The sequence below is a fragment of the Ornithorhynchus anatinus genome, chromosome X5 (genome assembly GCF_004115215.2).
Source record: "Ornithorhynchus anatinus isolate Pmale09 chromosome X5, mOrnAna1.pri.v4, whole genome shotgun sequence".
Lineage (NCBI taxonomy): Eukaryota > Metazoa > Chordata > Mammalia > Monotremata > Ornithorhynchidae > Ornithorhynchus > Ornithorhynchus anatinus.
In genome coordinates, this window is record NC_041753.1 from 63,183,512 (window position 1) to 63,209,340 (window position 25,829).

The window sequence follows — 25,829 nt, forward strand, 5'->3', positions numbered from 1 at the left end:
TAGAATCTAGGTCCTTCTGACTCCCAGGCCCATGCTCGCTCCACTAAGCCACACTGCTTCTTACTATGAATAAATGGAACTGGAAATTCATCATAGAGAGACCTCGGTTAAGAAGGTGATCTATCTGGATGGCTGTCACAAAACCAGAAGATTTTTCTAACTTTAGTAGATCACAATAATGCACAAAAACTCCTCACTATTGGCTTCAAAGCTCTCCATCACCTTACCCCTTCTTACCTCACATCCCTTCTCTCCTTCTACAGCCCAGCTCAAACACTCCGCTCCTCTGGTGCTAACCTTCTCACTGTGCCTCATTCTCGCCTGTCCTGGAGTCGCCCCCTGGCCCATGTCCTACTTCTGGCCTGGAATGCCCTCTCCTCCTCAAATCTGCCAAGCAATCACACTTCTCCCCTTCAAAGCCCTACTGACGGCTCACCTCCTCCAAGAGGCCTTCCCAGACTAAGCCCCCCTTTTCCTCAGCTCCCCTTCCCCTTCGCGTCGCCCAGACTCGCTCCCTTTGCTCTAGCCCCCACAGCACTTGTGTATATATGTACATATCTAATCATATTTATTTATATTGATGCCTGTTTACTTGTTTTGATGTGTATGTATCTATAATTCTATTTATTTATATTTATGCTATTGATGCCTGTTTATTTGTTTTGATGTCTGTCTCCCCCCATCTAGACTGTAAACCCGGTGTGGGCAGTGATTGTCTTTCTTTATTGCTGAACTGTACTTTCCAAGCACTTAGTACAGTGCTCTGCACACAGTAAATGCTCAATAAATACGATTGAATGAATGAATTTGCTCTAAAATCCGTATTATTACAAGGAGTGAAGACCAGATTAATCTGAGAATTTAAAATACTGTACAATATGAGAGGTCAATTCTCTCCCATTTTGAAGGGAATGTAAACACAGTAGTGTGGGATTGCATTGTAAACACTCAGAAATTGCCACTCTGTTCCTGTTTCCTACACCTTTGCCCCACCCAACCCATTGTACTTTTGAAAGTCCACACCCTTCAAATTAGGGAAAAATCAAGTTTATAATAACAACTCAACAATAGATGATTTTATCGGCTAATGCCAGCATTGTTATAATTTGTCAAGACCAGATTATTCTGAAAAATAAAATACAGTACCAGAGAAACCCCTCAGAGGAGTTCTTAACCACTGCTGAACTACAAAGTAAAGATAATAATAATAATAATTTTGGTATTCATTAAGTGCTTACTGTGTGCTGGGAACTGTACTAAGCGCTGGGGTAGATACAAGCAAATCAGGTTGGACACAGTCCCTGTCCCATGTAGTGCTCACCGACTCAATCTCCATTTTACAGATGAGCTGAAGCCCAGAGAAGAGAAGTGGCTTGCCTAAGGTCACACAGCAGACAAGTGGCAGAGTCGGTATTAGAACCCACGACCTCCGGAAATGCCATCGCCTCCAGAAGTGTTTCCCGACTGCCTTGATATTTAAGAAACTACAAGATTAAAGCCCCACCCTTGCTTTTCAATTTCAGGTTCCCCCTTCCTGCTACTGTGGAGCTCCACTGCTCATGAAACCCGCCCAGTTCTCTTGAGCAGTCAGAGTAGCACAAACCAGCAATAGATTTAAGGAAGTCAGATAATTCACTGCTCTGGAGGCTGGGTGTTTTGGGGAGTTTTTTTTGAGGTTTTTCCCTTTCCTTCCCTCACAGCTTAATGATATGAAAAGGCATTTTAGGACCAGAACCTTGTTCTAGTGGGTTTATGAAAGCTCCCCAGAGTGGGTGCCATGATCATAGAGAACCAGACAGTGTAATTTCAAAGAAACAGGAAGAGGGAAATAAAGGCTGATTTAGGAGAGAGCTGAGTGCCTTTCAGGTACCAATGTGCAGCTGAGGTAGATGGAATTTGGTGATTGTGTGTCATGGCAGGGTGCCACCTTCATTAACAAATGTTTAGTCCTTAATTGTAGTTTACCTTGCACATGTGTTTTGGTTGAAGGTTTGAAATAGCTGTTAGAATGTGCATATTGACTGTTTCCCCAGTAAATGTTCATCTTTTCACATTTTTATGAGATTTATCAATAATATAGCATAATTGATTTCAGTAAGTGCATAATAGGTTCTTCCTGACTTCAGGAGGAACCCTACATGGGTTTTTCTTAGCACTTGCATATCTCTAACTCTCTTTGGTCTAAAACATTCTTGCAGGTTGGTTCAATCCAATTGAGCACTTAGAACATTGGTTGACACATAGTAAGTGCTAAACAGGGATTGTCTCTATCTGTTGCCGAAGTGTACATTCCAAGTGCTTAGTACAGTGCTCTGCTCATAGTAAGCGCTCAATAAATACTATTGAATGAATGAACAAATACCACAAAAAAGTAACCCTCGTACTGTCAGTCAGTCAGTGGTATTTACTGAGCACTTACTGTGTCCACAGCACTGTACTAAGCACTTGGGAGAGCATAATAGAGTTGGTAGCCACGATCCCTTCCCTCAAGGAGTTTAAAACCTAGAGGAATCCCATGGAACAGAAACTTGACTGCTAAAACTGCCAGCAGCACTATATTCCAGGGCAGGAAGGAAATTTTGTTGGATCTTTAAAAAGAAAAAATGGCTCTGAGGGTAAGAAGAAATTTGAACATAATGTTAAACCCAATCCATCTAGCATTATTCCTGGTAAGCAGCATGGCCTAGTGGAAAGAGTACGGACCTGGGAACCAATAGACCTGGCTTCCAATCCTGCCTATCTGCCTGCTACATGACCTTGGGCAAGCCAACCAACCCCTCTGTGCCCCAGCCTTCCCATCTGCAAAACAGAGATGAGACACCTGTTCCCCCAACCCCAGACTACGAGCCCCAAGTGGGACGGGAACTGTGTCTGTCGTGATTATCTTGCGTCTACTTCATCACTTTAGCACATTGTTGAGCACAGAATATGTGCCTAACAAACACCACAATGATTATTTATTACTATTCCTGCTCGTCAGTCAGTCGATTGTATTTATTGAGCGCTTACTGTGTGCAGAGCACTCTACTAAGCACTTGGGAGAATACAATACAACAAGAGACACATTCCCTATACACAACGACCAATTATCTGGATGCTTGAGACCCCCAGATACACTTTGGTCTTAATTATCCATAGATTCCAATCCAACTCCTTAACTATCTGGGAAAATTGGGACCAAACTGAACTTTTGGGCCTAAATCATCCAGATCATTGAAGAATGGTCCTTTGGTTTGACGATGACGCAGCTGAAGGTGAGGTTGTATCTATGCGAGTACAGGTTGGTGACAGAGAATCTTTTACAGTTTGTTCATGAAAATACAATGGTACATCTCTTCAGGTCCCTTGCCAATTGGTTGAGCACTACTACTAGGTCATTAGTGGTTAAAAGAGGAAAGGGATGCCACCAACATTTTAAAATCAGAATATTTTCAATTGCATATAGATATTTGATATAGATATTTGCAAGGTTAGAGTCTTTTTCAAAGGTTCGAACTCTGTATTTATTATTTCTCAAAGGTGTCAATCCTTTACGAGATCACCCCCACACATACACACGCACACCCCACCCCACCTTCAGGTACAGTTATATGTTCTTATTCTGAAATAAAGTTGAAGCTGTAATTCTACTGAACAGAAGTCAAGAAATCCAGAACAAAATTGGACTTAATGACCCTATGCTGTCTGTTTTCTTTACTTTTTACACAGAACACCAAGGGTATAAGTTCAGATTACATCATTAAGCGCTGGCTTTTTCCAGTTTTGCTAAACTTTCAAATTGGTAAAACTTGCTTTGTGGTGAATAACATGCCCACCCAAGGTGGAATTTAAACCACATATGTAATTCTCCCCTCTATTTTCATATTTTAATTTTGTCCAATACCAAAACCCTCACTTAAATACATGTATGTATCTGATCTTGGCTTTCACAGATGGTATAGAATCCTCATCAATAATGTTACAATTTCTTCCAAGTATTTTTTTTAAAGATTATGGGGCAACATTTACTCTCTCAGACTGCCTAGTGGATATCTTCCATCGGAGTCGGGGAATGGGGGATGAAATTCTACCCTAAAAGTCCATCGAGTAGTTATGCATTTCCCACTCTTCTAGGGTCTACTTTTATTCTGAAAATGGACCTTTCGCAGCAGTGCATATAAAAGGTAAAGCTTACCTTATTGTGTTCAAACTTGTATGGGATTTTGAGTGTATCCATGGCTCTGATCATGGCCTGCATGGCTGTAAATATGTTCTGATACACCAGTTTTGTGAAGCCCCTTTTATCTTCATCGGAATAGCCTGATCCATGGATGATCCTCATTTGTTTGATGAATGTGCTTTTGCCACTTTCTCCTGTTCCTGTAAAACAAAACAAAACAAAAAAGCAATAATGATAGCTCATCAGAACTCAGGCAAACCATACAGCACAGCAGTCCTTGAGAACTACAAAATGCAATTGGGATGCAGGACTCGGTAGCCCTCAATAACTGCTTTAGGCAAGGTCTTTGATCTGTCAGAATCTGATCGTGGAGTGGCAGCCATCCACTAGGGATGGAATGGTCCAATTCAGGTGAAATGGTACAATAGTTAATTAGTGGTCAAACTGTAGAGGAGATATTCCAAACCATTAAAAAGTAAGCGGACACAAAAACACTTTCACAACACCGTCCCTTTGGGAGCCAAGGCAGCAGAGAGTTTCAACAGCAGACCTGTCTGTCTAAAGAGTTATAATCTACAGTTTTATGAAATGCACTGATATTAGTATTCTTAACCTGTCACAAAACCAAAATAGGTAGCACTCTAGTGCCCTCCATCTCCTCCCCTCTCACCTCCCCCACCTCCCCCAGGAGTGTTGAGAGTGCTGCTGGAAGCTGTTTGAAGTTCCTAGACAGTTCAGCCAGAATTTGATTCTGGAAATGACACTTCACTTAAGACAAATGTTGTTTGCAGAGAGAGAATGGGAAAACAATACCCTAAAGTCTCTAGTAAGGATTTTTTTTTTCCTTCTTTCAGATGAAACACACAGATACAACAGCTTCTAAGTAGGTAAGTAAAGTACTTGTTGTTGGGGTAGAAATATCAGATGAATTTCCCAAAAGAAGCAAAATGAGGTTAACAGACTTGCTACAAAGACCTATCCGATTCTTTTTCCCTATCTCTTTTGCCCACCTATACTGATACCTTGATTGGGAAAACTGACATCTTTTGACTTTTTTTTCCTTTTTCTTCAAGGATCACCATTTCCAACATCTTCCTATTCCTCTTCCAAGAAGTCACACACTTCCTGTGACTCTAGGGGACTGGAGATAGTCCCCTCTTGAACGTGTCTAAGCACTCCAGGTATCTGAGGGAAGCTGCATACACCAGTGCTTAGTATAGTCCCAAGTGCATAGAACAGTGCCAAGCGCTTAGTACAGTGCTCTGCACACAGTAAGCGCTCAATAAATAAGATTGAATGAATGAATGAATGAATGAACTCGGGATTCCTTGGCATTCCAAAAACCCCTTCCAATGGAGGGAGGGCAGGACTGGAATTCAGGCAGCGTTTAGGAGAGCCAGATAAGGAGCCAAACTCCTTGGGTTTGAAATCCTAGACCATCACAGACCTAGAGAGATCCCTAATATGCCATCTAGTACAGTCTTCCTGTCTCAAGATAGCACACTGCATGCTATAAGCACTCAAATACTACAGAAAGATGTAGTGGATTTTGGTGAGTGGGAAGGAAAAAACAAAGGCGGCATATCCTGCTTAACTTGAATAAATTGAGGCAACGTTTTTGAATTCTAACACCTCTTTTGTGGGTCATCTCTCTCACTTTCAATATTTACTTTCAGATTGAATGAATTAAACAATAAACGTTTTTGTCTTCAACAATGTCAAAAAGTTAAAACATCTATTGAGATGCTATAGAATGAATAAGGAATAGCAAGGAAAATAACATAAGAACCTAACAAGAACTGAATGACCTGAGTTCTTTTTGTCATTCCCTTACCCCAAAGTCAGAAAAAAAATGATGGGGGGAGGGGATTCTTGGACTTCAGCATCTGCCTTAATTTCACTTTTGGTTTTCAGATAGCTGAATTTCATTAACAACCTCCACCCGAAACGTCAAAGAAGTATCAGGATTTACACACAAATTCCCAGAGGCTATTTCTCAGTGACCAAAGGTCAACAAGCGCAATCCTTTGCTGAAAGTTTAAAAATGTATATTTATGGCTGACTACTAACCTCATTTCTCTGCAAATCTACTCTTTTAATACATCAAGGATGTTTAGAAATGGAACAGTCAACATCCGTCCTGCCGCCTCCCACAAAATGTGGAGGGGGTGGGGGTGGGGAGTGGGGGTCTGGGGGCAGGAGAAGAGTGAAACAGAGAGGAAAGAGGAAAATGGAGGGGCCAGATCCCTCATCAGGCTTCCTCCCTCTCCTCATTCCCACCCAGCCATGACTGTCACCATTCCCACCATTACTGCCATAGCTCCTCCTCCTCCTTCCCCACAGTATTTGACTAACCCTTTAATCTATTTCGACTTTATTTTTCTTTTATCTTTTCTCCGAGGCTGCCAAAGCATTCATTCAGCCTCACAACATGTGAATGAGTAATGTGAATAGTATCACCTCCATTTTAAATATGGGCACTTCTGACCTTGTAAAATATTTGAAGGATATGTTTAAAAAAATGCTAAGAAGGAAAGTGTGACTATTATTTCTAAGTGTGATTTCCAAATCTGTTAAAGTAACCCCAGAGTACCCTTACCAAGAAGAGGGCTTTAAAGTTTCACAGTATTTGGTAGTAGCCAAGATACAGACTAGAAATAAAGTTCATGAAATAGATGGTTACACTATTACTCAGCTTAAAGTCTGCATTTCCCTTGTGTCATCCATTCCTTTCCACAGGAAAAAAGTCTTGATGGTGTCATTCTAAATTGCAAAATTATCAGCGCTAGTATTGCCTCATAGCACCCCTTAAGTCCTTTGAAAAAAAACAATGGAATAAAACAGCCATGAAATTAAGTACTGGTCCACGTTTTCCAGGGCCTAAAAGAAATCACTATTGGTCTATGGGAAGTTGAGAAGCAGGCCTAAAATAAATTGAATATACTCAGTGTCTTTTTCTATTCCCCTTCACTTTATATTTTAAGAGAATCTGTGCTTCTGAAGGACTCCTCATTATATCTGCTCTAAGAAAATATATGGATTCCTTTCGCCTTGTAATGCATGGAGCAGTAGAAAGAGGTTAGCTAAAAGAGGTAGGGATAGCGTTAATATGTGTGGACCAGAGCAGTGCATATTTTTTGAGCCAGTGAAGTTTTGCAGAGTTAATGTTTTTCAAAAACCATTTGCACAGCTGGCAAGGAGTGACCAGAAACTGAGCAATTCCGGAAAAGGATGTTTTATACCACTATATGAAAACTGTTACAATGGAATTTATCAAAGCCGTCACAAGGCAGAGAAGCTGACTAGCTAAAAAGAATTCCTTAACTTTGAGCCTCTGCTAGAGAAAAAGTTTCCCTAGTTATTGTTAATATTCACTTCCGTGTCAGTAATTTCTCACTTATATCTAACCTAAATTCTTTGCATTCCAGTTTAAGCCCATTTAATTTTGTTCAGGGGAGATGAAAAACAACTGGTCACGTGCTTGAATACCATTAAGCCTTCCATCAGAGTCCTGTTCTCTTAGGAGACAATTCCAGTTCCTTCAGTCTCTTCTCAAAGGTCCTATTTTCCAACTACTATTAATCTTCTGAACTCTAAGTCCCTCCTATGTTGTGGAGACCATATTGAACAGACCATTCGTGGAAGTTTCCCTCTAGCGCTGAGTATACCATTATAATTTATTCGTGGTTCCAACGTTCTATGTTCCTTTTGATGGACCCCAGGATCTTGCAAGTTTCTCTAATAACAGAGCTACATTGCTTGGGAAAATACAAAAGAAGCAAGACAATGTTTTCTGCCCACAAGGAGCTTGCAATCTTAAGGGGGAGCCAAACATGTATGAATTAATGACAAGTAATAGTAACTTGGAGGAAGAACAAGGAAGTAGGTAGTAGAGAGTAGGTAATGGGTAGTAGAGAGAATACGCAAGGATGAATTATTAGAATGAATTAAAGTAACAGAATATACAACTGCACATGCATACATAAATAATAAGAATGGGTATGAATGCATAAGTGCTAAAGGTAGCTGTAAGATTGATATGCCTTAGTGTTGGGAATTGATCAGGGGAGGATTCCTGGAGGAGGTGGCATGTTTAGGAAGGCTTTGAAGATGGAGGGGGGTATGGTCTGCAGATTCGGCAAGGGAATTCCAGGTCAGGGAAATAGCATGACCAACAGGTGGGAGGCAGGACAACTGAAAGGCAAATACAGTTGGAAGATGAGTTTAGACAGAATGAATAGAGTGGATATATAAAATCTAAAAAAAAAAAGCCTTAAAGTCAATGTTAGGGAATTTTGTGATTGGGGGGTTGTTTTGACAGAGAGAGAGAGAGATGGACAGCTACTGGAGGTTTTTGGGGAGTGGAATCATATATGTCCCTGAAAGATGATGTGGGCAGCAGCCTGAAATACGGACTGAAATGGGGGAAGAGGCTAGAGGCAGGGAGATAAGAGAAGAGGCTGATGCAACAGTGTAACTTCTGGACAAAGTGCTTGAACCAAGGTGGCAGTTATTTGGATGGAGTGGATTTTGAGGGCATCGACTGATTTAGATCGATTATGCTCTCCCAGTGCTTAGCAGAGTGCTCTCCCACAATAGGTACTCAATAAATACTATTGATTGATTGAAGGAGTGAAGCTGGGAAATGTTTTGGAGGAGGAGCCAGAAGAATTTAGCAGTTGACTGATTGTGAACTGAAAGACAGTGAGGAGTCAAGCATGACACTAAGGTTGCAGGCTTCTGGTGGTGCTATTAACAGATATGGGAAAGTTAGGAGTAGGGAAGGATTTGTGAGGAATGATGAGAAGTTCAGTTTTAGACATATTAAGCATGAGGTTTCAGTGGGCCATCCAAATGGAGGTGTCACAGAGGCAGGAGGAAATGCAATACTGAATAATGGGAGAGAGATTGAGGCTAGAGAGGTAGATAATAGGAGAAGCAGCATGGCATAGTGAATAAAGCTCAGGCCTCGGAGTCAGAAGGTCAAGGGTTCTAATCCCGGCTCCACCACTTATCTGCTATCTGACCTTGAGCAAGTCACTTCACTTCTCTGGGCCTCAGTTACCTCATCTGTAAAATGGGGATAAGAGTGTGAGCCCATGTGGGACAGGGCCTGTGTCCCACCTCATTTAACTTGTACCAACCCCAGCACTTAGAACAGTGCTTGGCACATAGTAAGCACTTAACAAGTACCATTATTATTATTATGATTACTAGTCTCCATTGAAAAAGAGAAGGAGTAAAACAGAGAGGAAGCAGTGCAAGGGGTAGGAGGAGAACCAGCTGAGTACTATGCTGGCAAAAATCACGATCTGATAACATTTCGAGGAGAGAGAGGAGGGAGTAGTTAACAGGACCGACTAACCCCTCATTTACCCACCCTATCCCATCTCCCTTCTGCATCACCTAAGCACTTGGGTCTATACTCCCTAAGCACTTTAATACTCACCCATCCTCTACAGAACTTATACCCACATCTTCATACCCTGTTACTTTTCCTCTCTGTAATTGATTGTAATGTTTGTCTCACCCATTAGATGGCAGGCTTCTTGAGGGCAGGGATCATGTCTGCCAACTCTATGTGCTGTACTCTCCCAGCCGCTTAGTACGGTGCTCTGCACTTAGGAAACTTTGAATAAGTGCCACTGACTGATTGATTGATTGATCGAAGGGAGTTCAGAGGTCAAGAAGGATTAGAACAAAGTAGAGTCTGTTGGACTTGGCTATGAGGAGGACATCAGTGACCCTTCAAGATGCTGTTTCAATGGAATAAATGAGACAAAAACGTGACTGTGGTGGATCAAAAAGAGAGTAAGTGAAGGCAGCAGGCTTTTCAACTTATTCAAGGAGTTTGGACAGGAAAGGGAGGAGAGAGATGAGGAGATAACTGGACAAAACTGGGGGATCCAGAGGTGGTGGGTCTTTTTGTCATTTTTTTTAGTATGGGGGAGATTTGAGTTTGAAGGCAAAGTGTAAGCAGCTCTCTGAAAGGAAGACATTTAAGAGCTCAGTATGAGAGAGGAGAAGAACATAGGAGCAAGGAGCAAGGGGTGATGGGGATGGGGTCAGAGGCTCAGATAGAAGGCACAGATAGATTTAGGGAGCAGGTGGGAGAACTCCTTCTGAAAGACAGCTGGGAAAGAGGAGGAGAAGGAGAAGGAAGAGGTAGTAGAACCGTGGGAAAATGATGGAGGTTTGGGAAGGTCCAGACTACTAATTTCCATTTTACCAATAAAGTAGTTGGTAATAACAACAGGGATTAGGGAGGGAGGGGGCGGGGGGTTGGTTCAGGAGGGATTTAAAGGTCTGGAATAATTGGTGGGACTGGAAGTGTGGAAGTCAATGAGGGAGAAATAGAAGTAATGCTAAGCAAAAGAAAGGATTAAATTATAGCAAGTCAAAATGATTTTGAAGTGGCGTTGGTTGGCTCTGTGCCTGGATTTTTGCCAGTAGCTCTCAGTTGCACAAGCGTCGAAGCAGAGGAAGTGGACTATGGGGGGTAATCCAGGGCTGGTTGACGGTAAGGGCGGGACAGAGTCACAGTGGGGCAACAGAGTTGAATTTGACAGAGAGGACAGGGTTGAGGGCTTGGACTTAAGCATCAAGGAATGGGAAGGTTGCTAGGGAATCCAAGATGAGGTGGCCTGGATAGCCAGACTGTAAGCTCGGTGTGGGCAGGGAATGTGTCTATCGCTATACTGTATTCTCTCAAATGCTTAGGACAATGCTTTGCAAACAGTAAGTGCTCAATAAATATGATTGACCGACTGAGTGCATCCAGGGGACAGAGGTCACAGTGGATAATAATGATAGAATTTGGGGGTGAGAGGGTGTAGGCAATGTTGCATTCATCTGTTTTCTAACCACTTTTCCGAAGTTACAAATTACTTAGAATTTTAGCATGTTAGCTATGTCTCTCAACTTCATGTCATCATCTGTGAATTTAAAGAACATTCTGTCAGATCACTGATGAAACAGTGACGGGCCTGGGAGTCAGAAGGACCTGGGTTCCAATCCCGGCTCCACCACTTGTCTGCTGCGTGACCTTGGGCAAGACACTTAACTTCTCTGTGGTTCAGTTACCTCATCTGTAAAATTCATTCAATAGTATTTATTGAGCGCTTACTATGTGCAGAGCACTGTACTAAGCGCTTATGGGGATTAAGACTATTAGCCCTATGCGAGACAGGAACTGTGTCCAACCTGATTAGCTTGTATCTATCCCAGCACTTAGTACGGTGTCTGGAACATAGTAGGCGTTTAACAAATATCACTAAAAAAAATTAAAGAATATCTCTAAGTCAACAGGCTACCACATATGGCTGGGCATAAATATGTTTTTTGGGTTTTTTAATGAATTCAGTTTGAGCGTGTGAAACATCAGTTGGAACAAGCATTTTTAACACACCCAACAGGAAAGATCGATGGATTGAAAGCACTTAGCTAGCAACAAAGCCAGTTTCCTGGTATCTGCTTAGAAGTGTTTTCTATCCTGGAGGCAAATTTTAGTATTCTCTCAAAGTGTGGAAGGAGGGAGCCTTGTGTCCGTTTCTAATTTCCGTAGAACTATACAATTCATTCAGAGTCGGAACTGGACATTTTAACAATCTAACCATGATTAGTATGAAAAATTATTTAACACAGAATTAAAAGCAGCTGTTCGCTATTCATAAATAGCCAATTTTGTTTTCCAGGCTCACATGAAAAAGTTTAATAAGAGACTTCCACCATGCTTTATCCCTGAATTGAAAGAAAGCAGAGCGTCCCATGAGGGGAAGCTTTATGAATCCTGTTGTGTCTAATCTTTCAAAGCACAGGGGAGTAAAAGGCACAAAATTCTGACTTACTGAAGGGAAGATTAGTCTTTAAAGAATTTTCAAGACCCCTTAGTAAAATAAAATGCATCTATTTGATTTATATAAAAAGAAATGCACCTTGTTTGCAAAGACATGTTCTTTTGTCATCCAGTTATCCGATATCTTTCAAACACACAACATGGGGAAGGTAATCTGAGTCTTTGCCAAACCCCTGAATTTGGCCTTCTCTCCTTCAGGCCTTCAGCTCAATCTCAGCATCACAGCTATTCCCCCTCTAGGCCGTAAGCTTGTGGGCAGGGAATGTGTCTGTTTATTGATATACTGTACTCTAACATTCAGTACCGTGCTTAGCACACAATAAGCACTCAATAAATAGGACGGAATGAATGAATGAATATTTGAGTTTACAACATATGTTCTTTAGCACTATTATTCCATTACTTGATGAAGTTCTGGAATTCAGCTGACATCCCACAAGGCTCTGTTGTGATTCCCCCTATATACTCACTTGCTCGAAGAGCCTATTGACTCATACCACTTCCTCTATGGGCTACTCGCCAATCTAACACTCCAGCCCTGACCTCTCACCTTCTCTGCAATCTCCCATTGCCTCTTGCCTCCAGAACATCTCCATGGGGACGTCCTTCCAAGCACCATAAAATCAACATGTCTAAAACTGACCTCATCTTCCCTCCCAAATCCACTCCAGCTAACTTTCCCATCACAGTCAACACCACCACTATCATCTTCCCTTTTCCCCAAAATCCACAATAGTAATGATCCTCAACTCTTTGCTGCCTTTCAACTTGCACACTCAAACACACCCCTTCATCTCCATTTCCTTCCATCTGGCCACCACCCTGGTTCAGGCGCTCGTCATAGTCACAACTAAGCTCCTGTAATCAGCTTTCTCACTAGACTGCCTACCTCCAGCCTCGTTCCTCTCTAGTTTATACACCACTTTGCCACCTGGATCCTCTCCAAAACACCACTCAACACACACAGCCCTCCACTCCTCAAAAAACAACAATGGTTTCCCGTTTGCCTTTGCATCAAGAAGAAACTCCTGACCACTGGCTTCAAGGTATTCTACCAGCTCTCTTCCTCTCACATAACAATCGATCAATCATATTTATTGAGTGCTCACTGTGTGCTGAGCACTGTATTGAGAGCTTGGGAGAGTACCCCTGCCCACAACGAATATCAGTTCTCTTCAACTATTGCATCTTGTCTGCACTCTTCATTCCTCCCAAACTGACCTTCTCACTGTGTCTCATTCTCACTGCACCCCCTTCACCTCTCCGCAGCTTAACACTCTTTTCCCCCCATTTCCCTCTGCTCCTCCCCCTCTACCTTCCCATCCCCTCAGCACTGTACTCATCTGCTCAACTGTATATATTTTCATTACCTTATTTATTTTGTTAATGAAATGTACATCGCCTCGATTCTATTTAGTTGCCATTGTTTTTACGAGATGTTCTTCCCCTTGACTCTATTTATTGCCATTGTTCTTGTCTGTCCGTCTCCCCTGATTAGACCGTAAACCCGTCAAACGGCAAGGACTGTCTCTATCTGTTGCCGACTTGTTCATTCCAAGCGCTTAGTACAGTGCTCTGCACATAGTAAGCGCTCAGTAAATACTATTGAATGAATGAATGAATCTCTGACTGTACTTCTTACACTTAGAATGTGAGCTCACTGTGGGCAGGGAACATGTCTACCAACTCTAATATTGTACTCTCCCAAGTGCTTAGTACAACGCTCTGCACACCGTAAGTTCTCAACAAATATGATTGATTGGTTGCCTGACCCCTTGCCCATGACTTACCTCCTTCCTAGAACTCCCTTCCCTTGAAAATCTGTGTCTCAGTTTCCCCATCTCGGTTTCCCCCATTTCCCCTGTTCTCCCTTCTACTTAGACTGTGAGTCCCATCAGGGACAGGGGCTATGTCTGACCTACCTAGTCCATATCTTGTTGTTGTTGTTGTTGTTGTCTTATGCTGTCGAGTCGTGTCTGACCCATGGCAACACCATGGACACATCTCTCCCAGAAAACCCCACCTCCATCTGCAGTCGTTCTGGTAGTGAATCTATAGAGTTTTCTTGGTAAAAATATGGAAGCGGTTTACCATTGCCCCTTCTGCGCAATAAACCTGAATCTCCACCCTCGATTTTCTCCCATGATGCTGCTGCCCAGCACAGGTGAGTTTTGACTTGTAGCAGATTGCCTTCCACTGGCTAGCCACTGCCCAAGCTTGGAGTGGAATGGATATGCCCCTGCTTTACTCTCCCTCCCATAGTTGAGATTGCCCACATCTACAGGGCTTGGCACATAGTAAGCACTTAAGAAATATGACCATTATTATAGTTACTATCATTATTATTATTATTCAATCCACTAGAGCACAGCTCCACCTCTTCAAAGACTTCCTGAAATTCCATTTCCTTCAGGAGGACTTCCCCTACCAAGCGCCACCACCCTAGGCCACATAAATCCCATGACCATCCTGGGCACTATATCTATTTCAATGAAATGAATTTGCATGTATGTATCTATTTATCCTACAGCACTTGAGCTCTCAGCACCCACAGTGTGATTCTTTCTTCTGATCCCACTATTTATAAATAATTTGTGTCTCTCTTCCTCATTAGACTGTAAGCTCCTTGAGGGCAGGGGCCATGTCTCTTACTATGGTTACACTCTCCCAAGCACGGAATACACTACTTTGCTCACAGCAGGTGTTGAATAAATGTTATTGATTACTTGACTGGTTATATCAGCACGAATTCTCCCTTAGACACGAAGCTCTTCAAATGTAATCATCAGTTATATTTCTTTTTTATATCCCCCCTGCCCCAAGTGCCATAGTGCTCTGCACACAGTAAGCACTCAATAAATACTGATAATGATGAGATGACAATGATATATGGCTGACAGAAAGAACTGCATTAGAAGGAGCTGCAGAGAAGCAGTGTGGCTCAGTGGAAAGAGCATGGGCTTTGGAGTCAGGGCTCATGAGTTCGAATCCCAGCTCTGCCACTTGTCGGCTGTGTGACTGTGGGCAAGTCACTTAACTTCTCTGTGCCTCAGTTCCCTCATCTGTAAAATGGGGATTAAGACTGTGAGCCCCACGTGGGACAACCTGATTCCCCTATGTCTACCCCAGCGCTTAGAACAGTGCTCGGCACATAGTAAGCGCTTAACAAATACCAACATTATTAAGGAGGAAAAATAAATTGGGCATTGCAACACATGGCCAAGTAATTACCTTAGGATGTAGCAAACATTAGTGTTACAAAGTATTTCTTTCACCTTCAATGTAATTCTTGAAGGCCAAAGTTTTATTCTAACTTCCTAGGTGACAGAGTAATCAACCCAAGCACTTAGAGACTGGTTTACACTCTCATTAGCACTCATGTACACATGTCCACTTTAATTTTGACCTCTCTACTTGTAAATATTTTATGTTTGTCTCCTTCATTACAGTTTAAGCTCCTTGGGGACAGGGAATATGTCACTTCGATATTCTGTGGATGCTCAGTAAATGTTACTACTACTAACTACTACTACAGGAACTGGTGAAGGAGCAGAACCAGGAAAATGTTTTGATTGCTATTAACTGACAATGCAGAGTGAAGAGCTCTGGGGCCTAGCAGGGAGGCCACCCAGAAGACTCTGCAAGTATATCTCTGCACAAGCTTGAGAAAGTCTGCAGAGCTCCAGAGGAACTGAGCCTCCAGAACTAAATTGGTTAAGCCCAAAGCCAAACACAGCCCTGCCAGGGCAACTCCCCAGCCCTCCTGCCATTCCCAGCATCAGAGAGACGCCGAGGCAACGTCAAACCAAAGCTGCTTGATGCCCAAATTGCAAGTGGCCAGGAATTGCCTGCTGCATCAGCTTGCCACCTTGGGGTTGCTGGGTGCCCTGGAAGCATATTGCCAGGCATATCCTCCAAGAGGCCTTCCCAGACTGAACTACCCCTGTTCCCTCTGCTCCCTCTCTATTCCCCCCTCCCCCCTCTGCTCCTCCCCTTGCCCCCTTCACCTCCCCTCAGCTAAGCCCCCTTTCCCTCTGCTCCCCCCCTTCCCCTCTCCTCAGCACTGAGCTCATTTGCTCATTTGTATATATTTTTTATTACCTTATTTATTTTGTTAATGAGGTGTATATCCCCTTGATTCTATTTATCATGATTATGTTGTCTTGTTTTTGTCCGTCTGTTTCCCCCGGTTTGAGTGTGAGCCCGTCATTGGGCAGGGATTGTCTCTATCTGTTGCCAAATTGTACATTCCAAGTGCTTAGTACAGTGCTCTGCATATAGTAAGTGCTCAATAAATATTACTGAATGAATGAATATCCAGTTTGGCCAAGGGCATTATCAGGTCAGTGTTGCTCTTTCACAGCAGGGACAGGGACAGTTGAAAAGTAGCATGGCCTAGTGGAAGGAACACGGACCTGGGAGTCGAGGGACCTGGATTTGAGCCTCCATTCCCTATACTTGTCTGGGGGGTGACCTTGGATAAGTCACTTAGCTGTCTGGGCCTCAGTTTTGTCATCTGTAAAATAGGAATGATATACCTGTTCTCTCTCCCCCCAGACTGGGTACTCCGTGTGGGACATGGACTGTATCTACACTTAGTACAGTGTTTGGCACAGAGAAAGTGTATGACAAATACCACAATTATCACTCTTAGTTACATGATGAGATGAGCCCAGACAGTAGACCGGGGCAGGCCTGGGCATGGATTTCTAGCCTTCTTGGGATTCTAGCTCTTTCTCCCCTCCCCGACCCGCAGGCCAAAGTTCACCCTCTTCCACTTTCTACCAGTGTGCATGCATCTCTTGATGCAGTGTGCATGCACGCTGCATTGAGAAGCAGCGTGGCTCAGTGGAAAGAGCACGGGCTTTGGAGTCAGGGCTCATGAGTTCGAATCCCAGCTCTGCCACTTGTCGGCTGTGTGACTGTGGGCAAGTCACTTAACTTCTCTGTGCCTCAGTTCCCTCATCTGTAAAATGGGGATTAAGACTGTGAGCCCCACGTGGGACAACCTGATTCCCCTGTGTCTACCCCAGCGCTTAGAACAGTGCTCGGCACATAGTAAGCGCTTAATAAATAAATAAATACCAACATCTCTTCCGCCACACACACTCCCCTCCTTGATACCGCCAGGGCTATTTTTAGCCCAGAGCACTGGCTTAGGCTGAGATAAGTATTTCGGGGGGAGGGCAGGGAGGAGAGGTGTATTGCAATAACTTTTGTGGTGGGTCACCCTGATGACTGTGGAGGGTGTCCTCTCTCTCCACCTCCCCTCAGGGTAGTGAGGTATTGCAACTGATCCTTGGGGGGAACTGATGAAGCTGCTCTGACTGTCCAAATAGTAACCAAAATGAGCACATCTGTTATAAGCTATCACATATAGTTTTTCACATTAACAAGAATCTGTGTGCTAGCTATCTTCACCGGAAGCCTAAAAATAATTAGCTTTTATAAAATGGTAATGGGTGGGGGTAAGGGAATTAAAAAACTACAGGGATAAAGTAATTTTACTACTCCAATTAACACTTTTCAGCCTTTAAGCATTTCTCACAGCCTGGTCTCAATTATCTGAATATTTCAGTTAAGAGTGTATTCCCCTGACCTAAATTATCTTGATAACTGGTAGAATTGACCTGAAGAAGGCACCTCTCCTCCAAGAGGCCTTCCCTGACTAAGCCCTCGTTTTCTCTTCTCCCACTCCCTTTTGCGTCGCCCTGACGTGCTCCCTTTATTCATCTCCCCTTCCAGCCCCATGACAATTGTGTACATAGCTGTAATTTATCTATTTATTTAATTTGTACTCTCCCGAGCGCTTAGTGCAGTGTTTTGCACACGTTAAGTGCTCAATTAAATACGATTGACTCTAATTGAATTGAATGACTGGGGATTAAGAAGGAAATAAAATGGGGGGGGATACTACCGATAAACCAGAAGATGTCAACACTAGCTAGAGAGATCAGCCATTAATCAATTGGTCAAACAATGGTATTTACTGAGCACTTACTGTAGGCAGAGCATTATGCTTAGTGCTTGGAAGAGTACAACGGAGTTGGTGGGCACATTCCCTGCTCCCAACAAGCTTACAGTCTAGAGAGGGACACTGATAATAAAATAAATTATGGATATGGACATAAATGCTGAAGGTGGGGTGACAAAAGGGTACAAATCCAAGTGCAAGGGTGACACAGAAGGGTGAGAGAGTAGGGGAAAGGATGGCTTAACCGGGGCAGGCCTCTTGAAGAAGATGTGATTTTAATAAGGCTTTTAAGGTGAAGAGAATGGTGATGTCGAATATGATGGGGGAAGGAGTTCCAGGCCGAGGGAGGACGTGGGCAAGGGGTCAGCATTGTGCTAGACAAGATCAAGGTATAGGGAGTAGATTGGTGTTGGAGGAGTGAAGTGAGTGTGCTGGGTTGTAGTAGGAAATTAGGAAGGAATGGTAGCAGAGAGAGAGCTGATTGAGTGCGTTAAAGCCAATGGGAAGGAGTTCCTGATTGATGCACAGGTGGTTGGGCAACCACTGGAGGTTCTTGAGGAGTGGGGAGATGTGGACTGAACCTTTCTTTGAAAAAATGATCCAGGAAGCAGAGTGAAGTGTGGAAAGACAGGAAGCAGGGAGGTGGCGAGGAGGCTGATGCATTAACTGGTTAAGTGGGGAATAAAAATGAGACAGACATTTTTCCATTCCTAAAGAGTGGGTTTCTTTAAATACAAACAGATGTAAAGCAAAATGCCCACACCCAGTTTAAAACATAATCATCTGCGCAGAAATTGTTTTATTCTATCCTTTGCCAAAGACTAATAAAATGATGGTGATCAACAGATTTTATTATTGCTATTATTTCCTGCATATACTGTATGTCTATTTGAAATTCACCACTCTCAGTTATTCGACACTCTGCTAGAGGGAACTGCATTCAGAAATGCCTGAGCTCTAACTTCTCTAAAAAATTAAAAAAAAAAATTCAGGCTTTGCTTTTTTGGTCAAAGTCGAAACTTTTCAGTATGTGCAAATAAAAACTAGTTCCTTTTTGTTCAATCTACATGAGGATCTGAGAAGACTGGTGTCTAGAAGAGGAAAAATAAGGAGAAAATATTTCTGAAGGTATCAAATGATGTCCAAAGCAATTCCTCTAGCACTTTAAATGTCAGTCTGTGCCTCATTTTTAAATTAAACACTGTCCCCCACCTTATTTTGCCTAATCTCCAAATGTTTCTTAGGGTTTCAAAGGCCTGACAGTGACACACTAGCAACAGGAAGGCCAACTGCTGTTGATGAGTCTCTCTCCTGCTCCCTTTCCCTTCTTCCCTCCCAGCAACTTCAGATGCACCAATGGGATTAAAGTAGCAGTGGAGTGTGAATGAAACTCAAGGAGAAGGGGTGTTTTCTTTTGTTTGTTCTTTTTTCATTTACCCTTTAAACGAGTGAGGTAAGAAAAAATAGCAGGAAGGATACAGTTTTTCCTTTGCAGAATCCAAAAAGATTTTATAACCTCAGAGAGGTACTTCAGTTTTAGGATGAAATTTATTCCTGGATAAAATGAACCTATTGATGCTTCCGACTGATATCGGGCACACTCTCTCCCAGCAGTATTACCTTCCATTTAATTGATAAATGAAGGAACTGAAATCACTTAGCCTCTTAATTTGGGGTCAATTTCTCTTCCCCATGGAACTGATCCTAGCCAAGAAATATGGTGAGCTTGCTTCAGAACGCAAATAGGACATTTGGTCCTCTCCCCTATTTTTATAGTCTCTTTAAGCCACAAATAATGGATTCGAAGGTAAGGGGTGTTGTTTGTAGGTAAGAACAAACATTTACATAGTACTTCTCTTAATGATTTCCCCTTAACTTCCATAGACATGGCAAACAACACACCCAACATCATTCTCTGTCTTTGTTGATAAAATCAGTTCTGGCAGAAACAAATGATGTTACCAATTGTTTTCACATGTGAATAGCTTCTGTTAGGGCATCTTGTTTATGGGAAAAGGAAAAAAAAAGGTGTTTCAGGATTTAAGGACAGCTCGTCATCATGGAGGCTCTACTTAGATTCTTCCACCAATAAGGAAAATAATTGAGAAAAAAACAAGTGAATACATATTATTAAAAAAAAATTGGAAACAATGAATCACTGTGCTTAGCTAAGCCAAGATACATCCCCAATTTTAGAATTAATTCCTGGCAGGGTCTTAAATCTACCATTATTATAGTATCAGGCTCTAACCCATATTTGGAATTCATAGCTTTGGCCTTTCAAGTCAGGCCCTAGAAGTCTTTTGATCTCATCCTGGCACTAGAACCACACAGCTCGCACACCCTCACCCTTACGTGAAGACTTCTGGGCCATGCCCACTCATCAGGGAGACATAGTTCAAAAGAACAGTCAGCCTTAAAAGTCATGATATCCTCACACTTGCCCCATGAAATCAGGGGCTGATGGTATTCACATAGTTGCCGGATAATTTCTCCTCTCGGTTTCACTGGCTTTCAAAGGAACTGATGGATCAACTTCTTGAATGCCTACTGAGTACAAAGCAGAGTACTAAGCACTTGAGAGAATGCAATAGAATTAGCATCCACGATTCCCATCCTCAAGGAGTTTACAATGTAGCAGTAGTAGTTAATTAATGAATCAATGGTATTTATTGAGCACTTACTATGTGCACAGCACTGTACTGAGCACTTGAGAGAGTACTATGATAGAGCAGAACTAGCAGACACATTCCACGCCCATAACGGGTTTACAGTCTAGAGGGAATAATAGTAGTGTTTATTAAGTTTATTAAGAGAAGCAGCGTGGCTCAGTGGAAAGAGCACGGGCTTTGGAGTCAGGGCTCATGAGTTCGAATCCCAGCTCTGCCACTTGTCGGCTGTGTGACTGTGGGCAAGTCACTTAACTTCTCTGTGCCTCAGTTCCCTCATCTGTAAAATGGGTTTGAAGACTGTGAGCCCCACGTGGGACAACCTGATTCCCCTATGTCTACCCCAGCGCTTAGAACAGTGCTCGGCACATAGTAAGCGCTTAACAAATACCAACATTATTATTATTATTAAGTACTTACGGTGTACTGTAAGCACTGTACTACGCACTGGGAGAGAATACACAGGTGGAAATTAAACACAATTGCTCTGTAGGGTGGGAGTGGGGTGCCCTCACATTCTAAGAGGGTTGAAAATGATCTGGGATAAATTCCCAGTGCAAGGAGCTTCCTAGCACTGGGTTTGGCCCCAGTGTTTCTGCCACTTACTCAGTCACTATTACCATATCCTGGAAGCTGCTAAGCATGTCAGTCAGTCGTATTTATTTTAGCATTTTCTGTGTGCAGAGCACTGTACTAAGTATTTGGGAGAGTACGATATAACAATTAGCAGATGCATTCCCTGTCTACAACGAACGTACGGTCTAGAAAACCAGCTTACAATCTAGAGGATTGGAAGGGTCGACCTCATCCATCCCACTGAGTGTGTAAACTCAAGAGGGATGGCAGCACTAAGAGGTGTGACTGCAGGAGGATGTAAAACAAATCTAAGGAAGCAAAGTGATTCCACCTGGGTCTTAAAAGGGCACTTAGACATTTTCCTTATAGTGTACATTATGCTTTGGGTTGCAAAATTCTCCGCAGGGGACATCTTCTTCATTCTGTGGAAATCCCTGAAGAGGAATGGTCCTTAGAGTCTTCCATCCAGAGACTTCCTTCCATTGATCCTACATTATTACCATCAAAAATGGGGGGAAAAATGAAGAGATTTCCAAGTTATTGAGAAGGTATCGAGAAGGTATAGGGAAGCAGCATGGCCTAGTGGATATAGCGCAGGCCTGGGAGTCAGATGACCAGGGTTCTAATTCTGGCTCTGCCACTAGTCTGCTGTGTAACCTTGGGAAAGTAACAACTTCTCGGGGCCTCAGTTTCCTCAACTGTAAAAGGTGGATTTAATACCTGTTTTCCTTCCTACTTCATTCATTCAATCGTATTTACCGAGTGCTTACCGTGCACAGAGCACTGTGCTAAGCACTTGGGAGAGTACAATACATTAGACTATGAGCCCCATGGTGTTCAGGGACTGCATCCTACCTGTTTAACTTGTATCTATTCCAGTTAGAGAAGCAGCATGGCTCAGTGGAAAGAGGCCGGGCTTGGGGGTCAGAGGTCATGGGTTCGAATCCAGCTCTGCCACTTGTCAGCTGTGTGACTGTGGGCAAGTCACTTCACTTCTCTGTGCCTCAGTTACCTCATCTGTAAAATGGGGATTAACTGTGAGCCTCACGTGGGACAACCTGATTACCCTGTATCTACCCCGGCACTTAGAATAGTGCTCTGCACATAGTAAGCGCTTAACAAATACCAACATTATTATTCTTAGAACAGTGCTTGCTTGACACATAGTAAGCATTTAAAAAATACCATTAAAAAAAGGTATTTCTGCAGAATGAAAATGACATTTAGGCAGAGGAGAGGAAGAGGCAAGGCAAAGTTGGTGCAAATGGTGACCATGGGGAAGATACCACCCAGCAGTTGCACAATCAACTGTGCTGACTGATTTTTGAAGCAGCAAGAGAATGATCTCCCCCTGTATAGACTGTAAGCTCCTTGTGGGTAGGAATCGTTAACTACCAATGCTGTTGTACTGTACTCTCCCAAGAGCTTAGTTCAGTGCTCTGCACACATATGTGCTCAGTATATACCATTGATTGATAAAAAGTACTGGTGATAAGGTTTTGGGGAGGCAGGGGGGAGGGTGGGAGCGAGGAAGAGGAGGTTTGGCTGGGGCCTTTCACCCCCACTGGACTGCAAGTCCCCTCTAGACTGTAAGCTCGTTATGGGCAGGGAACGTGTCTGTTCATTCAATAGTATTTATTGAGAGCTTACTATAATAATAATATTGGTATTTGTTAAGTGCTTACTATGTGCCGAGCATTGTTCTAAGCACTGGGGTAGACACAGGGGAATCAGGTTGTCCCACGTGGGGCTCACAGTCTTAATCCTCATTTTCCAGATAAGGTAACTGAGGCACAGAGAAGTTAAGTGACTTGCCCACAGTCACACAGCTGACAGGTGGCAGAGCAGGGATTCGAACCCATGACCTCTGACTCCAAAGCCCGTGCTCTTTCCACTGAGCCACGCTGCTTCTCTATGTACTAAGCACTTGGAATGTACAATTCGGCAACAGACAGAGACAATCCCTGCCCAATAACGGGCTCACAGTCTAAACACGGGTCTGTTGATTCTGTCATACTCTCCCAAGCTCTTAGAACAATGCTCTGCACATAGTAAGAGCTCACGAAATACCACTGATTGATTGAGTGTTACCCAATCAACTACCCTAAAGAGAGCTCCGTTCCCACTTCCACAAACTGGAACTTCCCCATGACCTTTCAGGGTGCCATGACCTCCACAATGAGAAGCAGTATACAGCCCATTCTGGTACTGAGCCTTCGGTGGGCGTGCAACAAAAGCCTGTCCTTGATGGTAGAGTTCCCCTGCCCTTCAATGCATGTGCACTTAGATTAGATGGGAGAACTGGAAATCCAAAAAGATACCACCGCTCCAAAAAAAGTACTGCATCTGAATCTGATTTCTTCCAAATTTTCCACCATTGTGAGTCTGTAAGCCACAAGCAATTCCAAAGTGCCAAAAGAGACCACCTAATCCCTCCCTCAACCCAAGAAACCAATCACATAAGCCACAAAGATGTAACAAATAAAAACAAAAAAACAGAAATCCAGGAGCCAGCATGACCCCTCTGCCCTTTGTAAGAACTCACACAAACCACAAAGCATTAGTCACAACTTAGAATCAATGCAGGAAAAGATTATGAAACCTGAATTTCAACTGCTTGGAAGTTGAAACTTGCTCAGCACTCTGAAAACCAACTTGCACAGGCTTTTAGGGCCTGATATTTAAACCCATGACAAGCACGAATTTCTTTGTTTTGGGAGGGTTGAACACAAGGCTGGAGATGCTTGATTTTCTGTTGGGGAATTGGCGGGGGGCGGGGGCGGGGGGGGGGGTGTTGAATGATTTGGTATCCAGCTCTGCTCAGGACAGGAGGCCAGCACTGAGAGGGACTGTGGCCAGGCCATGAGGAGTAGAACCCACTGTGATTCTCCTACCCACATAGAGTAGCCGTCTCTGCACGTCTGAGTGGCATTTCCTCAGGCTGTTCCTCTCCTGGGGGCCACATGGGCCATGGCTGCATAGAGCTCATTCTCTTATTCGGGGAAATATAATAAATCTGGATGGGGGGTGGAGGGAGAGTTTCTCTTCCCTCCCTTTCTGGGAAGTCACATTGCTAGACCCCTCCTAGTCACAAAGGGACGATCGAGCTGGAAGTTATATTAGTACCACTATGTCGCTCCTAGGTGAAAACGTCTGTTGTGACAAATCAACTTGGCCTCGTGCCCACCAGTCTGTAATGCATATTGCCCCTCATTATCCTTCACGCTTGTCTTTTACCAAATGGCAGGGTGGCCTGGGTCAAAAGGCCCTTGGCACCTCTCTGTGCTCAGGGAGTCACATTTGGTAGAGGGACCAGTGACAAGGGAAGGTATGAAGGGCAGTTGAAGGGAGCACTAACAGCCCTGGGTCAGGTAATAGCTGAGTGGTAATAGCTAATATCTCCATGGTTAAAACTGGTGGCCTGAAGATGGAAATTACTGGCATGTCAAACATGTCTCCATTCTGCTAAACACTGTGCAGGCAGCAGGTTATGACTGGGGGAGATTATTTCTATCAGTGTCCATCTCTCCCTCTAGACTGTAAGCTTGTTGTGGGCAGGGAATGTGTTGTATCGTACTCTCCCAAGCACTTAGTACAGTGCTCTGCACACAGCAAGACATACTACTACACTGGGATCTTAAGGATCTTGCAATCTGAAGCAAGTACACAGGTATGGCTTTCCAAATAGAGTTTGCTGCAGGTTTTCAAAAGGCTTTTCACATTTTTCCCTTTCCCCCCCACCATTCAATATTCTTGGCTGCTAAGGGGAAGGAAATAGGAAGAATGGTGGGCCAGGTAAAACCTGGCAACATAAAAGAGGTGTGTGTTTGTTTTTGCATGTGTCTCAAGGGGTTATGGGGAGAGAAATGTGCTTGAGCACACTGCCTGATTTTAGAAATGATGTTATTTATTGAGTACTTACTTTGTGCCAAGCCCTGTACTGGGATTGACAATCAAGTCAATCCAGTCCTCTGACCCATACGGGGCCCACAATCTAAAAGGAAGGGAGAACAGGTCCCTTATTCCGATTTCACAAATTAGGAAACTGGGGCCTAGAGAGGTTCAGGTCACCCAAGCAGGCCAGTAGTGGAGCTTGGACTAGAATTCTACATCACACGACTTCCCAGAATGCGTCACTCTCACGACAACACTCTTCCGTCCGAGTGAGTCCCATAGTAGTGGCCAACCACGGCCATTCAAATCTTTTTGAAAAGGGGATGTTCTCTTGCCCCCAAAGGACTCTGGGACCACAGGTTGGCAATCCCTTAAAAAGGGGCTCTAGACGGGCTACCCATGATACACTATAAAAAAAGCCCTGGGTTTATCACAATTCTCATTTTTCACTCTTCAGAATACCACATTTTCTTACAGAAGTTCCTTTAGCACCGGTTACCCACAAAAATCGGTTTTACATCAAATGGCAGAACTTTATATTTCGAAGTAATTCTGGAGCTATATATGAGTAGTTTCCAAACTGGAGAGCACTTTAGAAATGAAACAGATATACATACTGTATTTTAAGACTATTAAAACCAAAGAAACCAAATGAAAAAATACTTCTCTGAGGACTGGGCAAAATTTGAACCTCAAGATCGT

At 43.2% G+C, this 25,829-nt stretch overlaps 1 protein-coding gene across 4 annotated transcripts in view; it reads right to left on the reverse strand.

Annotated features, from left to right (window-relative positions):
- Nucleotides 1-25,829, reverse strand: part of LOC100080691 (guanine nucleotide-binding protein G(q) subunit alpha) — a 318,304-nt gene that overhangs the window by 203,531 nt on the left and 88,944 nt on the right. For all 4 annotated transcript variants that reach the window (XR_003756001.1, XM_029055447.1, XM_029055446.1 and 1 more), the window contains exon 3: nt 4,175-4,359. Coding sequence is in view for 3 of the 4 variants with exons in the window: in XM_029055447.1 (XP_028911280.1) it covers nt 4,175-4,359 (185 nt within the window). In the remaining variant the exon portion in view is untranslated. The remainder of the gene's footprint in view (nt 1-4,174; nt 4,360-25,829) is intronic.